The sequence below is a fragment of the Balaenoptera musculus genome, chromosome 16 (genome assembly GCF_009873245.2).
Source record: "Balaenoptera musculus isolate JJ_BM4_2016_0621 chromosome 16, mBalMus1.pri.v3, whole genome shotgun sequence".
Classification (NCBI taxonomy): domain Eukaryota; kingdom Metazoa; phylum Chordata; class Mammalia; order Artiodactyla; family Balaenopteridae; genus Balaenoptera; species Balaenoptera musculus.
In genome coordinates this window covers 71,460,374-71,476,876 of record NC_045800.1, presented here as the reverse complement: position 1 = coordinate 71,476,876, position 16,503 = coordinate 71,460,374, and the positions used below count along the sequence as shown (strand labels likewise).

At 38.5% G+C, this 16,503-nt stretch overlaps 1 protein-coding gene across 2 annotated transcripts in view; it reads left to right on the top strand.

Moving 5' to 3' along the window:
• ARID5B (AT-rich interaction domain 5B) overlaps positions 1-16,503 on the top strand; it is a 186,309-nt gene that overhangs the window by 27,186 nt on the left and 142,620 nt on the right. For both annotated transcript variants that reach the window (XM_036827901.1, XM_036827902.1), the window contains one exon: positions 3,702-3,927. In XM_036827901.1, the coding sequence (XP_036683796.1) occupies positions 3,702-3,927 (226 nt within the window). The remainder of the gene's footprint in view (positions 1-3,701; positions 3,928-16,503) is intronic.

Below are 16,503 nucleotides of genomic sequence, written 5' to 3'. Positions count from 1 at the left end.
CCCAGTATTCCACAGGGAGTAAATGGCAGGGCTGGGATTTGAACCCAGGCAGTCTGGCTCCAGAGTCCAGGATGAATGCTGTGTTGTTGGCCGATAGGAAACCTGGATTCCTGTCCAAGTTCTGCCTGAAGTTGGCAGTCGGACATGTCACTGAACCTGACTGTCCTCATCGTTAAAGTGAGGGAGGTGGGATAAATTAGGGTGTGGACGTTTAAATGGTGGGTGCGTGCCCAAGGGGCCAGGCAGGTAAAGGAACGGTGGACTGAGTGTGAGGCGATAGGAGCGGTGGGGTCAGTGGCAGACTAGAGAGCTTGCATCTCATCTAAAGAAAGCAACCTCTACTCAGTTTCAGCTTTTTTGTTTTGAGGGGTCTTTTTGTTCTCTTTTTTTCCCCCAGATAACCCTTTATTTTATTTTATAGGAGAAGATAGAAGTCAGGAGACTTTGTGTAAAGTTTCCCAATTGTTTTTTTTTTTTTTAATTAATTAATTAATTTATTTTTGGCTGCATTGGGTCTTCATTGCTGCGCACGGGCTTTCTCTAGTTGTGGTGAGCGGGGGCTGCTCTTTGTTGCAGTGCAAAGGCTTCTTATTGCGGTGGCTTCTCTTGTTGTGGAGCACGAGCTCTAGGCATGTGGGCTTCAGTAGTTGTGGCATGTGGGCTCAGTAGTTGTGGCTAGCGGGCTCAGTAGTTGTGGCTCGCAGGCTCTAGAGCGCAGGCTCAGTAGTTGTGGCGCACGGCTTTAGTTGCTCCGCGGCATGTGGGATCTTCCCGGACCAGGGCCCTAACCCATGATCCCTGCATTGGCAGGCGGATTCTTAACCACTGTGCCACCAGGGGAGTCCCAAGTGTCCTAATTCTTACAACACTTGGAGAGGCCAGCCATACACATGGGCTGGCTGATACACGACGTCTTGACCAGATGATCTCCTCTGACTTAGAGGAGTCTGTGATTGAGTACACTATTATTATGCAGTGGGAGAAACAAAATCCCAACAACAGAAATAGCAGTTTGAAACAATGATGAAAGGGGATAGGGACTTAGAAAGTATCCCAACACAGCCTCCATAAATATTGATTAGGCTCTGGGTTAATTGAAAAGCCAAGGTGCATTAATAGAATAACAAGGTGTATTTCTTTGTGTTCCTTTTGGGTTGCATTAGAGTAAATAAGCAGTATTTATCCAGTGCTAATTCTCGGTTTGCAGAGAGCTAATGTAATCATGAGATGAGCTTATAGAAATTCTTTTCTTAGACATAGAGACTTGCCCAAGAATGGTGAGTATTAGGAACTTTAGTCAGCAACTGCCTCAGAATAGTAAATACGAACATGTGATTTATGCCATTGTGTGTACAGAGTAATGTTTCCTGAGACATTTTCTATATATATGTTGGCTATTTTGTTTTGGGGGTTGGTTTTTTGCTTCCCCCTCCTCCGCTTATCAGATTTCCTTCTAAATCCTGGCGTTTGACAATGTTGCCGGGCCAGTTTCTCTGTGAACCCACAGTGAAACATACTGGTGGTTTCACAGTTAATCCAAACTTGGGTTTATGGCTTATACATGTTTATTTGAATTCCTGCATTTGTTTTTATGCATTGTGTATATATTCAGAAGGTCTGTTTCAGAGAGAGAGAGAAAGGAGGGAGGACTAAACCTGTAGACTGGATCTTGAAAGATGGGTTTATTCATCAATGACATCATAAGGATTGTATTTTCTCTCGGTTAATAAACTATTTGTTTGGCGGGTGTTGGAAGCCAGCCAGAGCTAGTCATGCCATTTCTTGGAAAAGTTCTGAAGCAACTGGTAATTGAAATGATAATCATTTGATCATAGAGCTATTTGAAAATAACATTCATCTCCAAACTTGTCTCTTCTAGGGAACCATATTTGGTAAAATTGTTGCCAAATTCCATCTTTGCTAATATTGAGACTTATATACCATGATACTTAATTATTTTCCAGTATATTCTAAACTTGATTTCTGGTATGCCCTGTCCAGAAGCTGTTCCCATGTGCTTTGAAACAATACCCAGCCTGAATTTTTATTCTGACATTTAATAATCACCATGTAATAGCTATAAAATGCGTGACAACTATAGATCTTTTATTTCGAGAGGATGGTGTAGTGAATCTGAGTGAAATCATCCATTGAAATGGGACTTTGTAATATGCCCCGTTGTTTATATAAAGTATTGAAATTTTTTTTTTTCTTGAGCAGAGAATAAAAACAGTTTCTACTTTGTCTCCCATTTAGTGGAAGTTCATATTTAATCATGATAAGAGAAAGGATTCCATTACAAAAGTTTTACTTTTCATTTTTGATAGAGTATTCGTTATTTTGCTGCTGCCTAACAAACTCTTCTCAGAGACAGCTTGGAACTGGATGAGGAAAAGTGAAATTTTAGATCCTACCTTAAAACATTTTAAAAAAACTGAATCCGGGGCTTCTTATTGTGTGAAGCTTATCTTAATAAACCCTTTTTTGTTTGCTTTGGAGTAGTGTGTGTGTGTGTGTGTGTGTGTGTGTGTGTGTGTGTAGGTGGGAGAGAAGGAGGAAAGAGTCATGTTTTACAGCAAAATTAGCCAAAATCACTCGTGAATTCCCTTTGTTTAATAGCTCAGAGACATCTTCCTGTTGTTGTTTGTCAAAAATATTTCTAAGATTTTGTAAGCTTAGGGGTTTTCACAGCTCAGCTTTCTTCAGAAATGTGAAGTAAAAGAAATGAAAGAAGTCAGTTCAAGTTGAAATGTCAAATGCTTCAAATAATTTAACTTAAAGCCCAGTGAGATGATCTTCTTAAGCCTTTTCCAAAGAAGCTTCGGGAAAGAGAGGCCCTCCTTTGCTCCATGTACGGATATCTATTAAATATCTTGCTGGATTAATTCTGAGTCAGAAAAGTTGGTCATTTCCTGGAAGCAATTAAAGATGCTTAAAATTGAAATTTATGATCCATAGGAGAAACTTAAGTTTCAACTACTTTTCTAGATTCATAGGTTTTCTCCTCACTTGCCCTCTTGCCTCTTACCCCATACGTATTAAAAGAAAAAATCAGTTCATTTCTCAACTTACAAAGTTTTTAAGAAACATGAGAATGTGTAAGTTTCTTTCAGTGGGAAGCACATAACATTTATGAAGTATTTCTTTGGGGATTACATCACAGTTTTATTTAATTTTAGGACAAAAGTTAAATTCAATATTTGTGTATAAGCCAAGGGAAAATGTACCATAAACATAGGAATTTGGGGGTGAGTCAGAGGTCCAAGAATCCCAGATTTACTTAGACCATTTATATAGAGACAGGCTAACCATTAGTCATCTAGTTCTCACTTTTTTACTTTTGTAAAAATTAATGGCACCTAAAAACTAGCTTTCGCCCATGTGGTCAAGTAGGGAGAGTGAGCTTTGGCATATAGCATTAAAAATGGCTATTAGAATTACTGCCCAAGTTTTGGACATTTTGTAAGCACATAACAAATAAATCCTATAAATTATTCCTCAACTAGACCACAAGCAGCGAAAAACCATTGAAATGAAGTGAGTTTTTGAAGGTTCTCTGTCACCAAAAAAACATGTTGTCTGCTTACATTAGGTTCAGCCGCTCAAATGGTGTTTCAAATGGGCTGGCTTTATTGAAAATGTATCATTTACTTCAGAACCACCAATAATGTTTTTTGTTCTTCCGCCACTACCTCTTATAGGATGAAGTCATTGCTGTTTCCGAAAAGGTGATTGTGAAGCTTGAAGACCTGGTCAAGTGGGTACATTCTGATTTCTCCAAGTGGAGATGTGGCCTTCGAGCTGGGTCAGTGAACATGGAGTCCCTGGGAAGGAATGGACAGAAGGAAGCTCTGCTGAAGTACCGGCAGTCAACCTTGAACAGTGGACTCAACTTCAAAGACGTTCTCAAGGAAAAGGCTGACCTTGGTAATTATCGTTTGTACTTCTAAATCTAATGTGTGGGCGTATACAGTAACCTACTTTTCTTACTGTAGGTTTTTCTGGAAACCCTGTCATTCACATATGCATATAAGTTCTTTAACCTCAGAGGGACCTGGGAATATGGATGGACAGATGGCTGGGTGTGGAAGGGATGGATGTTACCTGTTGAATCACAGGACCTTCTCTGTGTGGAACCCTGTGCTGGAAACTGGGTGATATAATAACACTCAGCGTTTAGCAGCTTCCAGTTGCTGTCAAGGCATAAGACTTAATCGAGGCACCAAAAGTTGAATTAATGGAGAGTTTAAATATTTGTTCTGAGTAGATAATGTGACATTTTTTAACACCACATCAGAATTTCATGTTTTATGTTGGAAGGAAAGCAGAGTGAGGAAGAGAGATGAGTTACTTAATGTGAAGCAGGAGAACAGTTTCAAAGCAGGGGAACTACTGGTTCGCAACTCATGGCATAGGTTCCCCAGAGTTTTGAGGGTTTAGTGGTCACCATCAACTATATGGTTTTTTCTTTCCTTCCTTCCCTTCTTCCACTATAAGGTTTGGGATTTGAGAGTAGTTATTCTGTTTAGTGTTTGAATCCTGACTCTGTTGCTTACTTAGCTGTGTGGCCTTGGCAATAATTTAACCTCCAAGCCGCAGCTTCCCCATCTGGAAAACCTGGAAACTTTTCAGGTCACTGGGAGAATGTAAGATACAAAGGGTCTAGCACAGTGATTGGTGTATATTGGTGTATGGAGAGGAGTGCCATAATTAATTCTATTGCTTTTTCTCAACACTCTCTTCTCCAGTGACTTTTTTGAGTCCTTTCCTGCTTGTTTTTTTTCCTTTTTGTAACTCCTTGTGGCATTCACTGACTTACTTTCCTAGCATTGCTCAAGACCAAAGTTGTTGACCTCTGATTTAGACTACTTATTTCCTCTTTAGGCAAAGAGGAACTTCACTTTAACATATTAGGCATCTTTTTCTTTCGTTCTAGCGCAATGCTGATTTTCATAGCCCTGTTTTATGCCTTAATGTAACAACTTCCTGTTTTTTTTTTTTAACCTAGATTTTAACTACTACAACAAACCTAGACTTTTTATTTTAATTGGCATAAAGAGACTGAGTAACACCCGTAACTGACTTGTCTTTCATGTGATTCTGGTTTGTGATGTGCTGTGTTTTGGGAATAGCATTAATATTTTCTTGCAGTTTAACAATCAACAGTTTCCTGGCATCTTTTGGTAGATGTCAGGCAGTAAGATTTTGGTCATGGTGGCCTGATTGTCATGTGCCCATTTAGAGAAAATTATTAATCTAGTGGTTTTCATTTCAAAATTAAGAATTTTTTTTTAATCATCTTCCTATACAGGCTGTTAACATGGCCAATTTTGTGAACACACCATGAACTAGCCTTCTGACATGTGGTAATGCTGAATAATACAGCTGTTGTATTACTGGCCTAATATATGATCTAAGTTGTATTGCTATTGTCTTATGTTTTCCTTAACATTAAAACCTTTCTTCTGTTTGTTTGATTTTTTTTTAGTTATGAAAATATACTGTTACTAATAAAAAAACTAAACAGGAAACCCATGGGGGAACAAAAGGATGTGTAGATGGTTAGGCTTGATGTCATGCATATAAACAAGAGTAGTTATAGAAGAGTTGTTTTGTATTTAAAATTGATAGTTTATTAATGAATGAAAAGAAACCCACCCCTTAATTCATCAAAAGATTTAGAGGTTTGATCGTCTGAACTCTAAAAATGTCCATAATCGAACTTTTAATAATTGATTCCAGAAGAAAATTGGTTTATAAGTGAACATTCAAAGTACTTAGTGGTTTTTTAAATCTTGTTTGTTCATTAGACTCACTTAGGAAAACTTCTTAAATAATATACTGATTGCTGAGTACCAGGTTCTCCAGATTCTTCATTCAGTAGGACTGAGGGCAAGGCCAAGAATGTGTACTGATAAAAGGATCTCTAGGTGATTCTGATTTTTTTTTTTCTTTCTTTGGGTCTCATTGGGAGACAGCTCTGTGAGTGATTAGTGCAGAGGAAGGGAAAATAAGCAACAGAGATTTGATTGGATTGGGAAGCTCTCTGTTGCATAAGAAACACCATGTATTTTTTTTTTCTTTTCGTTTTTTTAGTGTAAAATACCCCTTTAAGGATAGAATTTGGAGCCTTGAAATTCTACTCAGTTGGTATGACTGTGGGGAATTTGAGACAAATAGCTTTTGTAATTGGATGCACACTGTGTTGTAATAATTGGAAAGAGAAACAAAACTTTCCTTAATGTAATGAGTTTCCATTATCTGCTTGATCTAAGGTTTACAAGCCTACATTGTGAGGATTTATATTGGGGATATAGGGGGGTGTCCATTTGCTGTGTGCATTCCTGTCCCAGCAACTTTCTCTTCAACCCCTTCCTTTCTCTGTCTGCAACATCAAAATATTTGTTGTCTGTACTTTTCTTTCTACACAGTGGTTTTCTTATCTCCCTTTCTCTTGGCCACACTGAAACCACTTCCAATACCACATTGTTAATGGAAGTTCACACACTTATTAGGTTTTTCCTTCTGTAAAACCCTTCCAACTCCTCATTGTTCTTACCAGAGAAAGAAGATGAACTCTGAGATTACTTAAGACCCTCTCTCTTTTTTTCTAGTGGAAGTAAGCAAAGAATGGAACCATCTCACCTTTCTGTGGATAAAGTAAAACTGCAATATGTTATTTTTTTTAACTGAATTATTTCATCATGTTAAAACATCAATAATAACAAAATAATTAGGTTGACTCTTAAAGGAGGGATTTTACCATATAAAAGCTAATTAAAGAACACTTCTTGCTCAGTGTTTAGGTAGAATAAGTTCCCTTTAATCCCAGTTTGTGTCACTTCCTGTCTCTCTGAATAGTAAAAAAACAAGAATGTTCTCACAAATGTGTGTCTGCCAACAAATTAATACTCCACAAAGAGAAACTCTGCCCCAAATGGCAGCTTCCAATAACTGCTCTGACTCAAATCACAACTCTTTCATTTTTTATCCCTTTCCCCTTCAAGGACAATATTTGCGGATGTCATGTTTGCTTTTTAAAAACCTATGGCATTTTCATTTAAGATGGTAAATGGTGACTGAAACTGCAGATCTAGATAGCGGGGAAACTAACAATCTTAAAAAACACTTCTGAGATGTGTGAGAATACATTCATCCTCTTCCCTCCTCTTTGTCCTTTTCAAAGAAAGAAAGTTCAGTATGAAACCAATTCAGATTGTGACTTTACTCGTGAGATATTTTACCTTTTTTCAGACAGTTTCATACTGACGTTTATAGAAAAGGAAGAAAGAAAAAATAACTATGTTAAAATAGAAGGGTTAAGGAATGTATTATTCATAAGCATAACGAACACAGGAACCTGTTTTTCCAGAAGAATCGGGTTGATTAAATCATTCACTACACAAGCCTCTAGTTATTTATTTTTGTCTCCAGAATTACAGTACTTAGCTTTTGTTATAAAGTGGACCTGATACCCATATTTGGTATGGCAGTTGGAACTAGTCAAATGAAGAATTATTTCATTTTACAAAACTTTTAGCAACTAAGGAATATAAACACTATCAGTTAAACAGAGCATACTTGCATTTTTTTATTCCTTGGGCTATAGTTTGAAAAGAAATCAAATTATTTTATATAACACTGCTTCTTACAGAGTTCCTTTAAGTGAAGTATGAAAGCTGCAGTGTAAGCTTTATTGGCCTATAAATATGTCATTATAGTTGGACTACATTTATATGCTTTGGATTGTTGTTTAAGCCAAGAAAATATGTCTCTACAGGTTGACTTTTTATTGAAACCCTTTGAGGCATACAATAGAATGTATTTTAGGCCAAGGTTATTAAAACAGCATTTTCATTTTTTTGCAGCAGACTCATTGTCAGTTACGCTGCCACAAACTGTCTGTGGATGGGCAGTTATGAATGGTTTCATCTCCAAATATGTCTCTAGAAAAAGAAAAGATAGAGGAGTGTGAGCTGAAATCAAGAAAAGAGACCAAAAGATGTGGGTGTGGGTGAATTTAATGCTGGGGGTTCCCTCAGGTTCCCTCAGTTCAGTTTCTGTTTCTAAAGTCCCGTCAGATGGAGAAAGCGTGCCTTCCCCTGTCCCTTCTGCTGCTGGGACTTTTACTGTACTTTGGGGAATAGACAGCATGGTGGCGGTGAAGGAGCAGTGGCTGGGAGGTCAGGAGAATCTTGCCTCTGCCTGTCCTGGAGGTCTGTCACTCACGGCACAAGTCACTGTGTGTTTACACCTTCGGGTTCCTCGTGTGTGAAATGGGTCATGGTGTGTACTTTGTTCATCTCGCTGGACTTCTGAGAAGGTCAATGGAGAAAAAAGATTAATATCTATGGAAGCATCTGTGATACTGAAGTCTAAGATGGTATTATCATATTATTATTATTATCAGAAGGCGATTCTATATCATAGGGAGCTAGGTGGTATAATATTAGCTAATTTGTCTCTTATGAATTTCCCTAATCACATGTTCTAGTTATTTGGGTCAGGGTTGACACTTACTGTCTGCCTCAGTAGAAGGCTGTTATTAAAATCCTTCAGGTTCTTTTATTTGTATATATATTATTTGTATATATATATATATGTATATATTTGTATATATTATATATACAACTTTATGGAGACAGAATATAAATATATATTTTTATATGTTTATATAGAGATATGTATTTATTTTATATAACGTTTCTCCTCGTAAATTCTGTCAAAATAAGCTGGGCCACAAGTGGCCAGTGGTGTAAATGTCTTCTCCAGTCGTACTTCTAGTTAGAAATTGACTATAGTCTTTGCTTGGAAATTCTGGAGGCCTTGTATTTCAAATGGTTGTTTCAGCTTCGTTTTGAGTTTGATATGTCAAGCTGCTTCCTGGGATGTGGATACAGGAAGGATTCTCGATTTGTGTTGAAGAAAACAGTATAAATGTCTCTAATAAGAAGCATGCTAAGGTTCTGACAGTTTGTCATAGTAAGTATTTTTCACCAGAGACATCTAATGAACTTCTTAAGATGGAAGACACGCTTCTTCCTAAGCCAATCCTTTTCTTCTTTCCTTCCTTCCTTCCTAGATGTAAATTTTGTATGTATATATTAAACAGTCTTCTCAGGGTATTTGTTGTTTATATTTTAACTTCCATTGCCGAGCTAGCTATACTATTTTTTTCTTAAGATAGAAACTTGGGAAATTTCTTGGATGCTATATTGTTGAATTATTCTGTTCGTGGATATCATGAGGAATCCCTACAGAAGGGCCTCTTCACCGAAACAAATTTGGCCTTCTTGAGTTCAAAATAGAAATCGGTTACACTTGAGGCTTATCAAAAATTTGTAAAGATAATTTCCAAAGGATTTTCTCACAAGCTCCTCTGACAGTATTGTTGTGTGAACCATGCATTCTTTAAAGAATCTAATTCTAGCACAGTGAACACGGGAGAAGCATGCTGGCCACGTGCCAACGTGGCTGTTTCTTCAAGAGGTTGCTTCATTTCATTGTAAAGTGACAGCCCAGAGAACCTTTGACACGAGCAAGTTCACACTTCCAAGAGTCCATACCCAAGACATTCAAAGCTTTAGAACAACTTAGTGACAGGCCATTTTCTAAGGATCTGGGAACATAGACGGGAGGTTATTCCATTTCATTTCAAAGTTAAAATTCAGGTTGGCCATGTAATCAAATAGTTGAAGACTGTCCTGAAATAATGGTAGAATGAACATGTAAAAAGTGTCTTGAATAAACAACGATGTATGTTGTCTGCACTCAGCCATCTCGGCTACACCTGCTGGAAGGGAAGTCTGTGAAACCTAACCACGTGTGAGCCAGTCAACAGCTGGTCTTTGATATTGCTGTCTAGATATCATACTGCCATCACTCAGGAAGGCTCATTCCAAGTTAAGACCCTTCCATTTGGAATTTCTGTTGACTTGCAGATCTTCTAGTGTTTCCTAGAGTGATGAATACTTTCTAGGACACCAAATTCAAATCTTTTCATAATGGACTGAAGGTTGGATAGTCAACTGAAGAGAAGTCCATAGAATTTAAGACTTTATTCTTACTTTTAGAATTGGAGATGTTGGGGCAGAAGTAAGAAAAAAGTGAAATTGGAACTTAAGTGCTATTTTTAAGTATTCAGGTTACCAGTATTCACCTCCTGGATACAATGTTTGAACAAGGTAAGAAGCTCATGCTTTTTTGGGAGCCCTTCATAGAATTGTCAGGCTGGACACTGGTACAGTTGATATTTCCTCTCCCCCCCTTCCTTGAAATAGTCCTCAGTTCTGTCTTTATTTGGCTTGTTTAGCCAAATCCCAGTTTTTTCAATTTTTCACCAGGATGTGGTTTCAGAATCCTTCCCCATCCTGGTCACTCATCTCAGGACACACTTTGGTTGTTCTTTTATACCAACTTACCCATTGTTGGAAGAGAGCCATGGCACATGCGTCAGGCTTGGCACCCTCCAGGTAGGAATGACACGGGCAAAACTATCGGAATCTCTTCCCTAAAGCTGTACGGCCTTGACTTTTCTACTCCTCAGGGCAAAAAGGAGGGAAAAGATGTTATTCAACCACTATACCTCCTGAATTTTAGTTACCTCTTTTTTTGCTGGTGTTTTTTTTAAACAGTAGTGTTAAATGTAGACTATTATCTAATGAACATCATTGTCAACTAACATGGCAGGAGGTTTTGTGGCTCAGTATCATTGCTGTGCCTTTCAAGTTTCTGTAATTCCTATAGTTGTATATTGTAGCATTTAGGGTAGGACTGTAGTATTTTTGCCTCAATAAAGATCCACAGTTGAATACCAGCTTGGTGTCCAGCTTTGTTTAAGCTCTTCTGATCAGATAAGATAAAAGACCAGCACACACGTCTTCCCTAAATTATCATATGTGTTAGTTTAGTTCATTACCATCCTTCTGGACTCTAGCTGTTCTTGCTTTTTTTTCATTCTCTGTTTTCTGGTGTATGGCCATATCTTTGATTAAAAAAGGACCATGATGGAGAAGGCAACCAACCCATACTTTTGTTTTCAGTCTCATTAATAAAAATGTGAATATCACAGTGAAAAATCTGTGGTAGTCACCATCTGATGGGAAGATTACCAAAGATGAAAGAAATTCAGCTGTGGTCTGAGTCCCTTGCTAATATATATGTCCCCTTTAGTTTCTGGTTACATACCCAGGGTCTTTAGGAAAAAGTCTTTTAGGCATCCTTGGCTTCTTGCAAGCTCATAAATATCTGGTATTATAGATAGACAGGCACACTTGGAGCAATACTTCTATTTGCATTTGGTGGTAGGAGTCTACTGTGAGGAACAAACCTGATTGGTCCACGTGGTCTGTTAAGCATCCTTGAACAGTGCAACATTGCGCCTCAAATGTGCTTTAAAAATGAAGTTTGATTCAACATTTCCCCTTCCGTTGGAAATGTAAAATGTTTTTCTCCTTTTATTGTAACTCTAAAATATTTTTCTTTACTTTCCAGCTCTCATCTCTTTAGCCACTGCATGATTACTGACTGTAGACCATTATTATAGCTGTTATCATGATGGCATCACCTTGGAACACAAAAGCACATACATCCAACATGTGAATTGATGGGGCTTTTCCAGAGGGTTTTGTGAGCAGCTATTTGATTTGGGCATCTAGGTTTAATTCTCTTTAGTATTGATGCTGATTCTTCCCAACTGCTCATTTGCCTTTTAGAGTACTTTAAATGTGAGGTTTTATTGCAAAACATTAATTTTCCTAAATGTCAAAGATCCACCCCTCTTCTCTCCTCTAACATTATGTGTTTAAGTCTGTAGTTTGTACAGGTCCACTGTTGAGGAAAGCTGAGGTTTGGACTTTTACCCCATTTTAATGAATATATTTATTTAGGACAGATTGGAATAATAGTGGGGTTTCAGAAGCTTTACAAGTGCTTCATGCACAGTAGGGGCTGAGCAAACAGTGCTGTTAATTTGGGGTTTTCCTAGTTGCCTTGCCCTGTGTGTTTTCAGTTGGTATGCTGGGATGAAGTGGCCTCGCTTTGTTCTCCCAAATGTGCCTGGCCTCTTTCTTTGGACCTCTCCACTTGCTTTTTAATTTTTTAATCATTTCTAACATCTTTTACACTTCTGACCCTTTAAAAATACTGGCTTTCAGCCAGTAGCTCCCCTTTCTTCGATAACCTCGTGCCTACTGGATAAGATACAAATGTTGTAGGCAAGCATCCAGTGAACTGTTCAGTCCCAGCCTCCAGTTTTTGTCTTTTTTATTAAAGATCTTTCATTGTTGTTGTTTTTCTGATTGCCAATGTTATCCGTGTTCATATTAGAAAATGTAGGCAATACAAAATGCGGAAAAATTTAAGTTGCTTCTTTTCCTCCCACCCAGAAGTAACTGCTGTCAGCATTTTTAATATCATATGCCAAGGTATATGAATGTGTGTGTAGGTATGAAATTCATGTGCATACCCTTCCCCCCGCCATTTAAATTTGTCCAGGTGTATTGTGACAGTGCCTCCATATCATAAAATACTGTTTCTTTCTGCCTGCCATAATGTTTCATTAGAGAGGTGTTTCTGTTTGGACATTGCATTTGCTTCTGTTTTCCCACAAACTCTGAAATTCTTGTAACTCTGCCCATGTCCATGACTCTTTCCTCATACGTTTGTAGAGGTGGAATTGCCAGCTCAAAGTGCGCACAGAATGTTAAGACAGCCTATCTCTCTCTCTTATCTCCTATCGCTTATGTAAACCTCTCGCTTTAGCCTAACTAGTCTAACTGCTTGGTCTTCTTTCTCTTTAACCGCATGCACCCACACCCCTGCTCCCCAACCCTCCCGTGAATTTTGTACGGCTCATGCCTTTACTCATTCTTGGAATGCCCCTTCCAGGACTCTTACCTGAAGGAAATCTCTTTTCTTTAAGTTTCAGTTTAAGCCCCTGAAGCCCTTGTTTGGCATCCTGCTCAAAGGATTTTCCCTGCTTATGGAGCTCTTACCACACTTAGTGTCTCTACCACTTGATTGAGCACCTTACGCTATAACTAGCAATATAATGCAGTATCTTTTTTTTTTATATATATATATGCTTGTCTTATCTTCCCAGCAACAGTCCTAACTATCCTGTAGGCATTCTAACTTCACAGCTATATTTAGTAGGTTAAGTAAACATGCGACTTTCATGATCAACCTCCTCTGAAATTTCTGGCGTTCTCTGCTCTGCGTGGTCGGGACACCTGTGTGGATTCAGTGGTTGACTTGAGTTCTTGTCCAGCACTTCCTAGGACACCCTCTAGTGGAGGGGCTTTCTCATTGGTACCTGTAAGGAGAAGCAATGTACAGTTGGCCCTCCATATCTGCGGGTTCCGCATCCATGGATTCAACCAACCTTGGATGGAAAAATACTCAGAAAAGAAAAGAAAAAAAACCTTCAGAGTGTTCCAAAAAGCAAAACTTGAATTTGCTGCATTTTGGCAACTATTTACTTAGCATACTTAGCATTTATGTTGTATTAGGTATTACAAGTAATCTAGGGATGATTTAAAGTGCAGTTGACCCTTGAACCACGCGGGGGTTAGGGTGCCAGCCCTCTGCACAGTGGAAACTCTGGATATAACTTACAGTCGTCCGTCCATATCTGTGATTCCTCTGTTTTCCCACTTCTGCATACCCATGGATCCAGCCAACCTTGGATCATGTAGTACTGTATTTACTATTGAAAAAAATCCCTACATAAGTGGACCCATGCAGTTCCAATCCGTATTGTTCCAGGGTCAAATGTATAAGGGAGGATGTGTGTAGGTTATACACACATGTTATACCATTCTATATAAGGGATTGGAGCATCCTCAGATTTTGGTATCCTGGCGGGGTTTCTGGAACCAATCCCCCATGGATACTGAGGGACGACTGTACTTGTGGTATTTAGTTTCTAACTATTTTTGGCTTCGTTTATAATTCTCCATTATAGACTCATTCTTGGAAACTTACTAAGAGAGCTTTTGAACATGCTCAAAGCTAGCTTGCCAGCCTAGGGATTTTTGGTGGTGTTGTAGGAGTTTGTTGTGTGTGGACATTTACATATTAATACTGGCACTTATTAATTCCTCTCTTCCTCAAGGGAATCTTTTTCATGTGTCAGGATTATAGCAGTGACAAAAATGTGCAGGGAAATAAACAAATCCAGACTGGACTTGCTCTCCCTTATCTTTTTATTATCATCAGCTTGTTTGTAATCTGTCTTCTTTAGGTGACAGGTTATTAAGGAGATGGTTTTAGCAAGACATCTGATACTTCTTATTCTAGGCAATTGTACTGTTTTAATCCTCACCTCCCTTAAAATGGTTACTCGCTAATCATGGTGGAGGATATTCCCCACCTTCCAACTACTCATTCTACTTCTTTGGTTCACAAGAGAAGTATTCTGTTAGGCTCTACAAAAACAATGCTTTATGCCTGGCCTATTCACTCAATAAGAAATAAAACATTGTTTTCATAGCAGTGCTGATAATAAGGCAGATTTCAAAGCATGATGAAACGTATACTTTTCTAGCAGAGAAAAACCTATAGTTACCTGGCTAATTACCCATGACATGATGGCTGTGTGTAAATATAGGCTTTCACATGTGCAGCCTCTGTGTGGGTTTCTTTCTTTTTTTTTTAAATTGAGAATGCTCATTTAGTTTCCATTGTTTTGTATTAATGTTTTCAATCAAAGATTTAGAAGAATGAGCAAACACAGAACCTACCATATTCGGGTGGCTTCTTTTTGACCACTGTACTAAACGTTTGTGTCATGAACTTTAAAGTAAGACAGACGTGAATTCAAATCCTTGCTCCGTAATCTGTATCACCTTAAATTTTTAAATTCTGCTTTGTTTATCTGTAAAACAGCATTAATACCTGTCTCAGAGGACTGGGAAAGATTAGATTAGATTACATATGGGGGAGCATTTAGTCAAGAACATTAGTTTTCTTTCCTCTTTCCTTTAGAAAAGTAAACCTTGCAAAGTGCTATTTTCTTCCCCAAGAAAGTAAAGTGGACAGTTGCAACCTAAATATAGTAACATGAAGTAACAGGCATCGACTTCTACTCATATTTCATTAATCAACAAAGTGATTAATTCCATGGTCATGTTTTACTTCCAAGAGGTGAGGATATATAATCATACAACATTCTTGGAAGGAGAGGAAAATTGGATGTTGGGTGAACATCTGTAATAATCTCACACGTGCCCTTTGGATAATGGTAAATCTCATACAATAATAAAATCTCAGGGTTGATAATCTAGTTACAAAACTCTAGTTATGACATCTTTCCTGAGCTTACTACTTCTTAAATGTCCTCTGCTGAAAAAATAGTTAATTTTTAAATATTTTCAGTGATTGAGGAAACTCATGACTTTACAGTTCCTTTCCATCTTTGATCCATCTCTGTGCTAGAAATTCTTTCTTCTGAGGAATTAAATTAGAAAAGTATGGTTTATAGTACAAACGACTGTATTAATGATGTACTATTGTTATTAGTTCTATTCTCGAGACAGCAGAGAACAAATCAAATTTTTGTTCTTGACGGCATTTCAAATATTTGAAAATAACTGCCCCCGCCTCCAGTTCTCCATTCTCCAGGTCAAGCACCAATAGTCTCAATCCACATTCCTTACACAGCATGACTGCTGGTTTTCCCACCTGTCTGGTAGCCCTTATCTAAAGACATCTAAGTTGTCCCTGTTGCTCTCCGTGTGTAACTATCTATGTTTTCTATTTAAAGAAAAGGCGATACTTCAATCTGGTTTCCGGTCTTAATTTTACTTTTTATACAAAACAATTTAAACCTTTCAGAAGCAAAAGTACTTCTTCACCTCCTTTCTGATTCCACTCCTCCCAGAATTAACACACTGCTAATGATCGGTAGTTATTCCTCCAGTTATCTGTGTGTGTATGTGTGTAAATTGTTTTGCTTTAAAAATAACATCTTACGCTGTGTACAGTATTTAGCAAGTTGCTTTATCAACTGCTGTTAAGTAGCCTAGAACTGTGCTGTCCAGCATGGTAGCCACTAATCACATATAGCTATTTTTTTAAAAAATAAATTTATTTATTTATTTACTTTTGGTTGCGCACGGGCTTTCTCTAGTTGCGGTGAGCGGGGGCTACTCTTCGTTGCAGTGCGTGGGCTTCTCATTGTGGTGGCTTCTCTTGTTGCGGAGCACGGGCTCTAGATGTGCGGGCTTCAGTACTTGGGTGCCAGCCCTCTGCACAGTGGAAACTCTGGCTCAGGCTCAGTAGTTGTGGCTCGCGGGCCACACTGGCTCAGTAGTTATGGCTTGCGGGCTCTAGAGTGCAGGCTCAGTAGTTGTGGTGCATGGGCTCAGTTGCTCCGTGGCATGTGGGATCCTCCGGACCAGGGATCAAACCCATGTCCTCTGCACTGGCGGGCAGATTCCCAACCACTGTGCCACCAGGGAAGTCCCACACACGTAGCTACTGAGCCCTTGAAATGTGGCT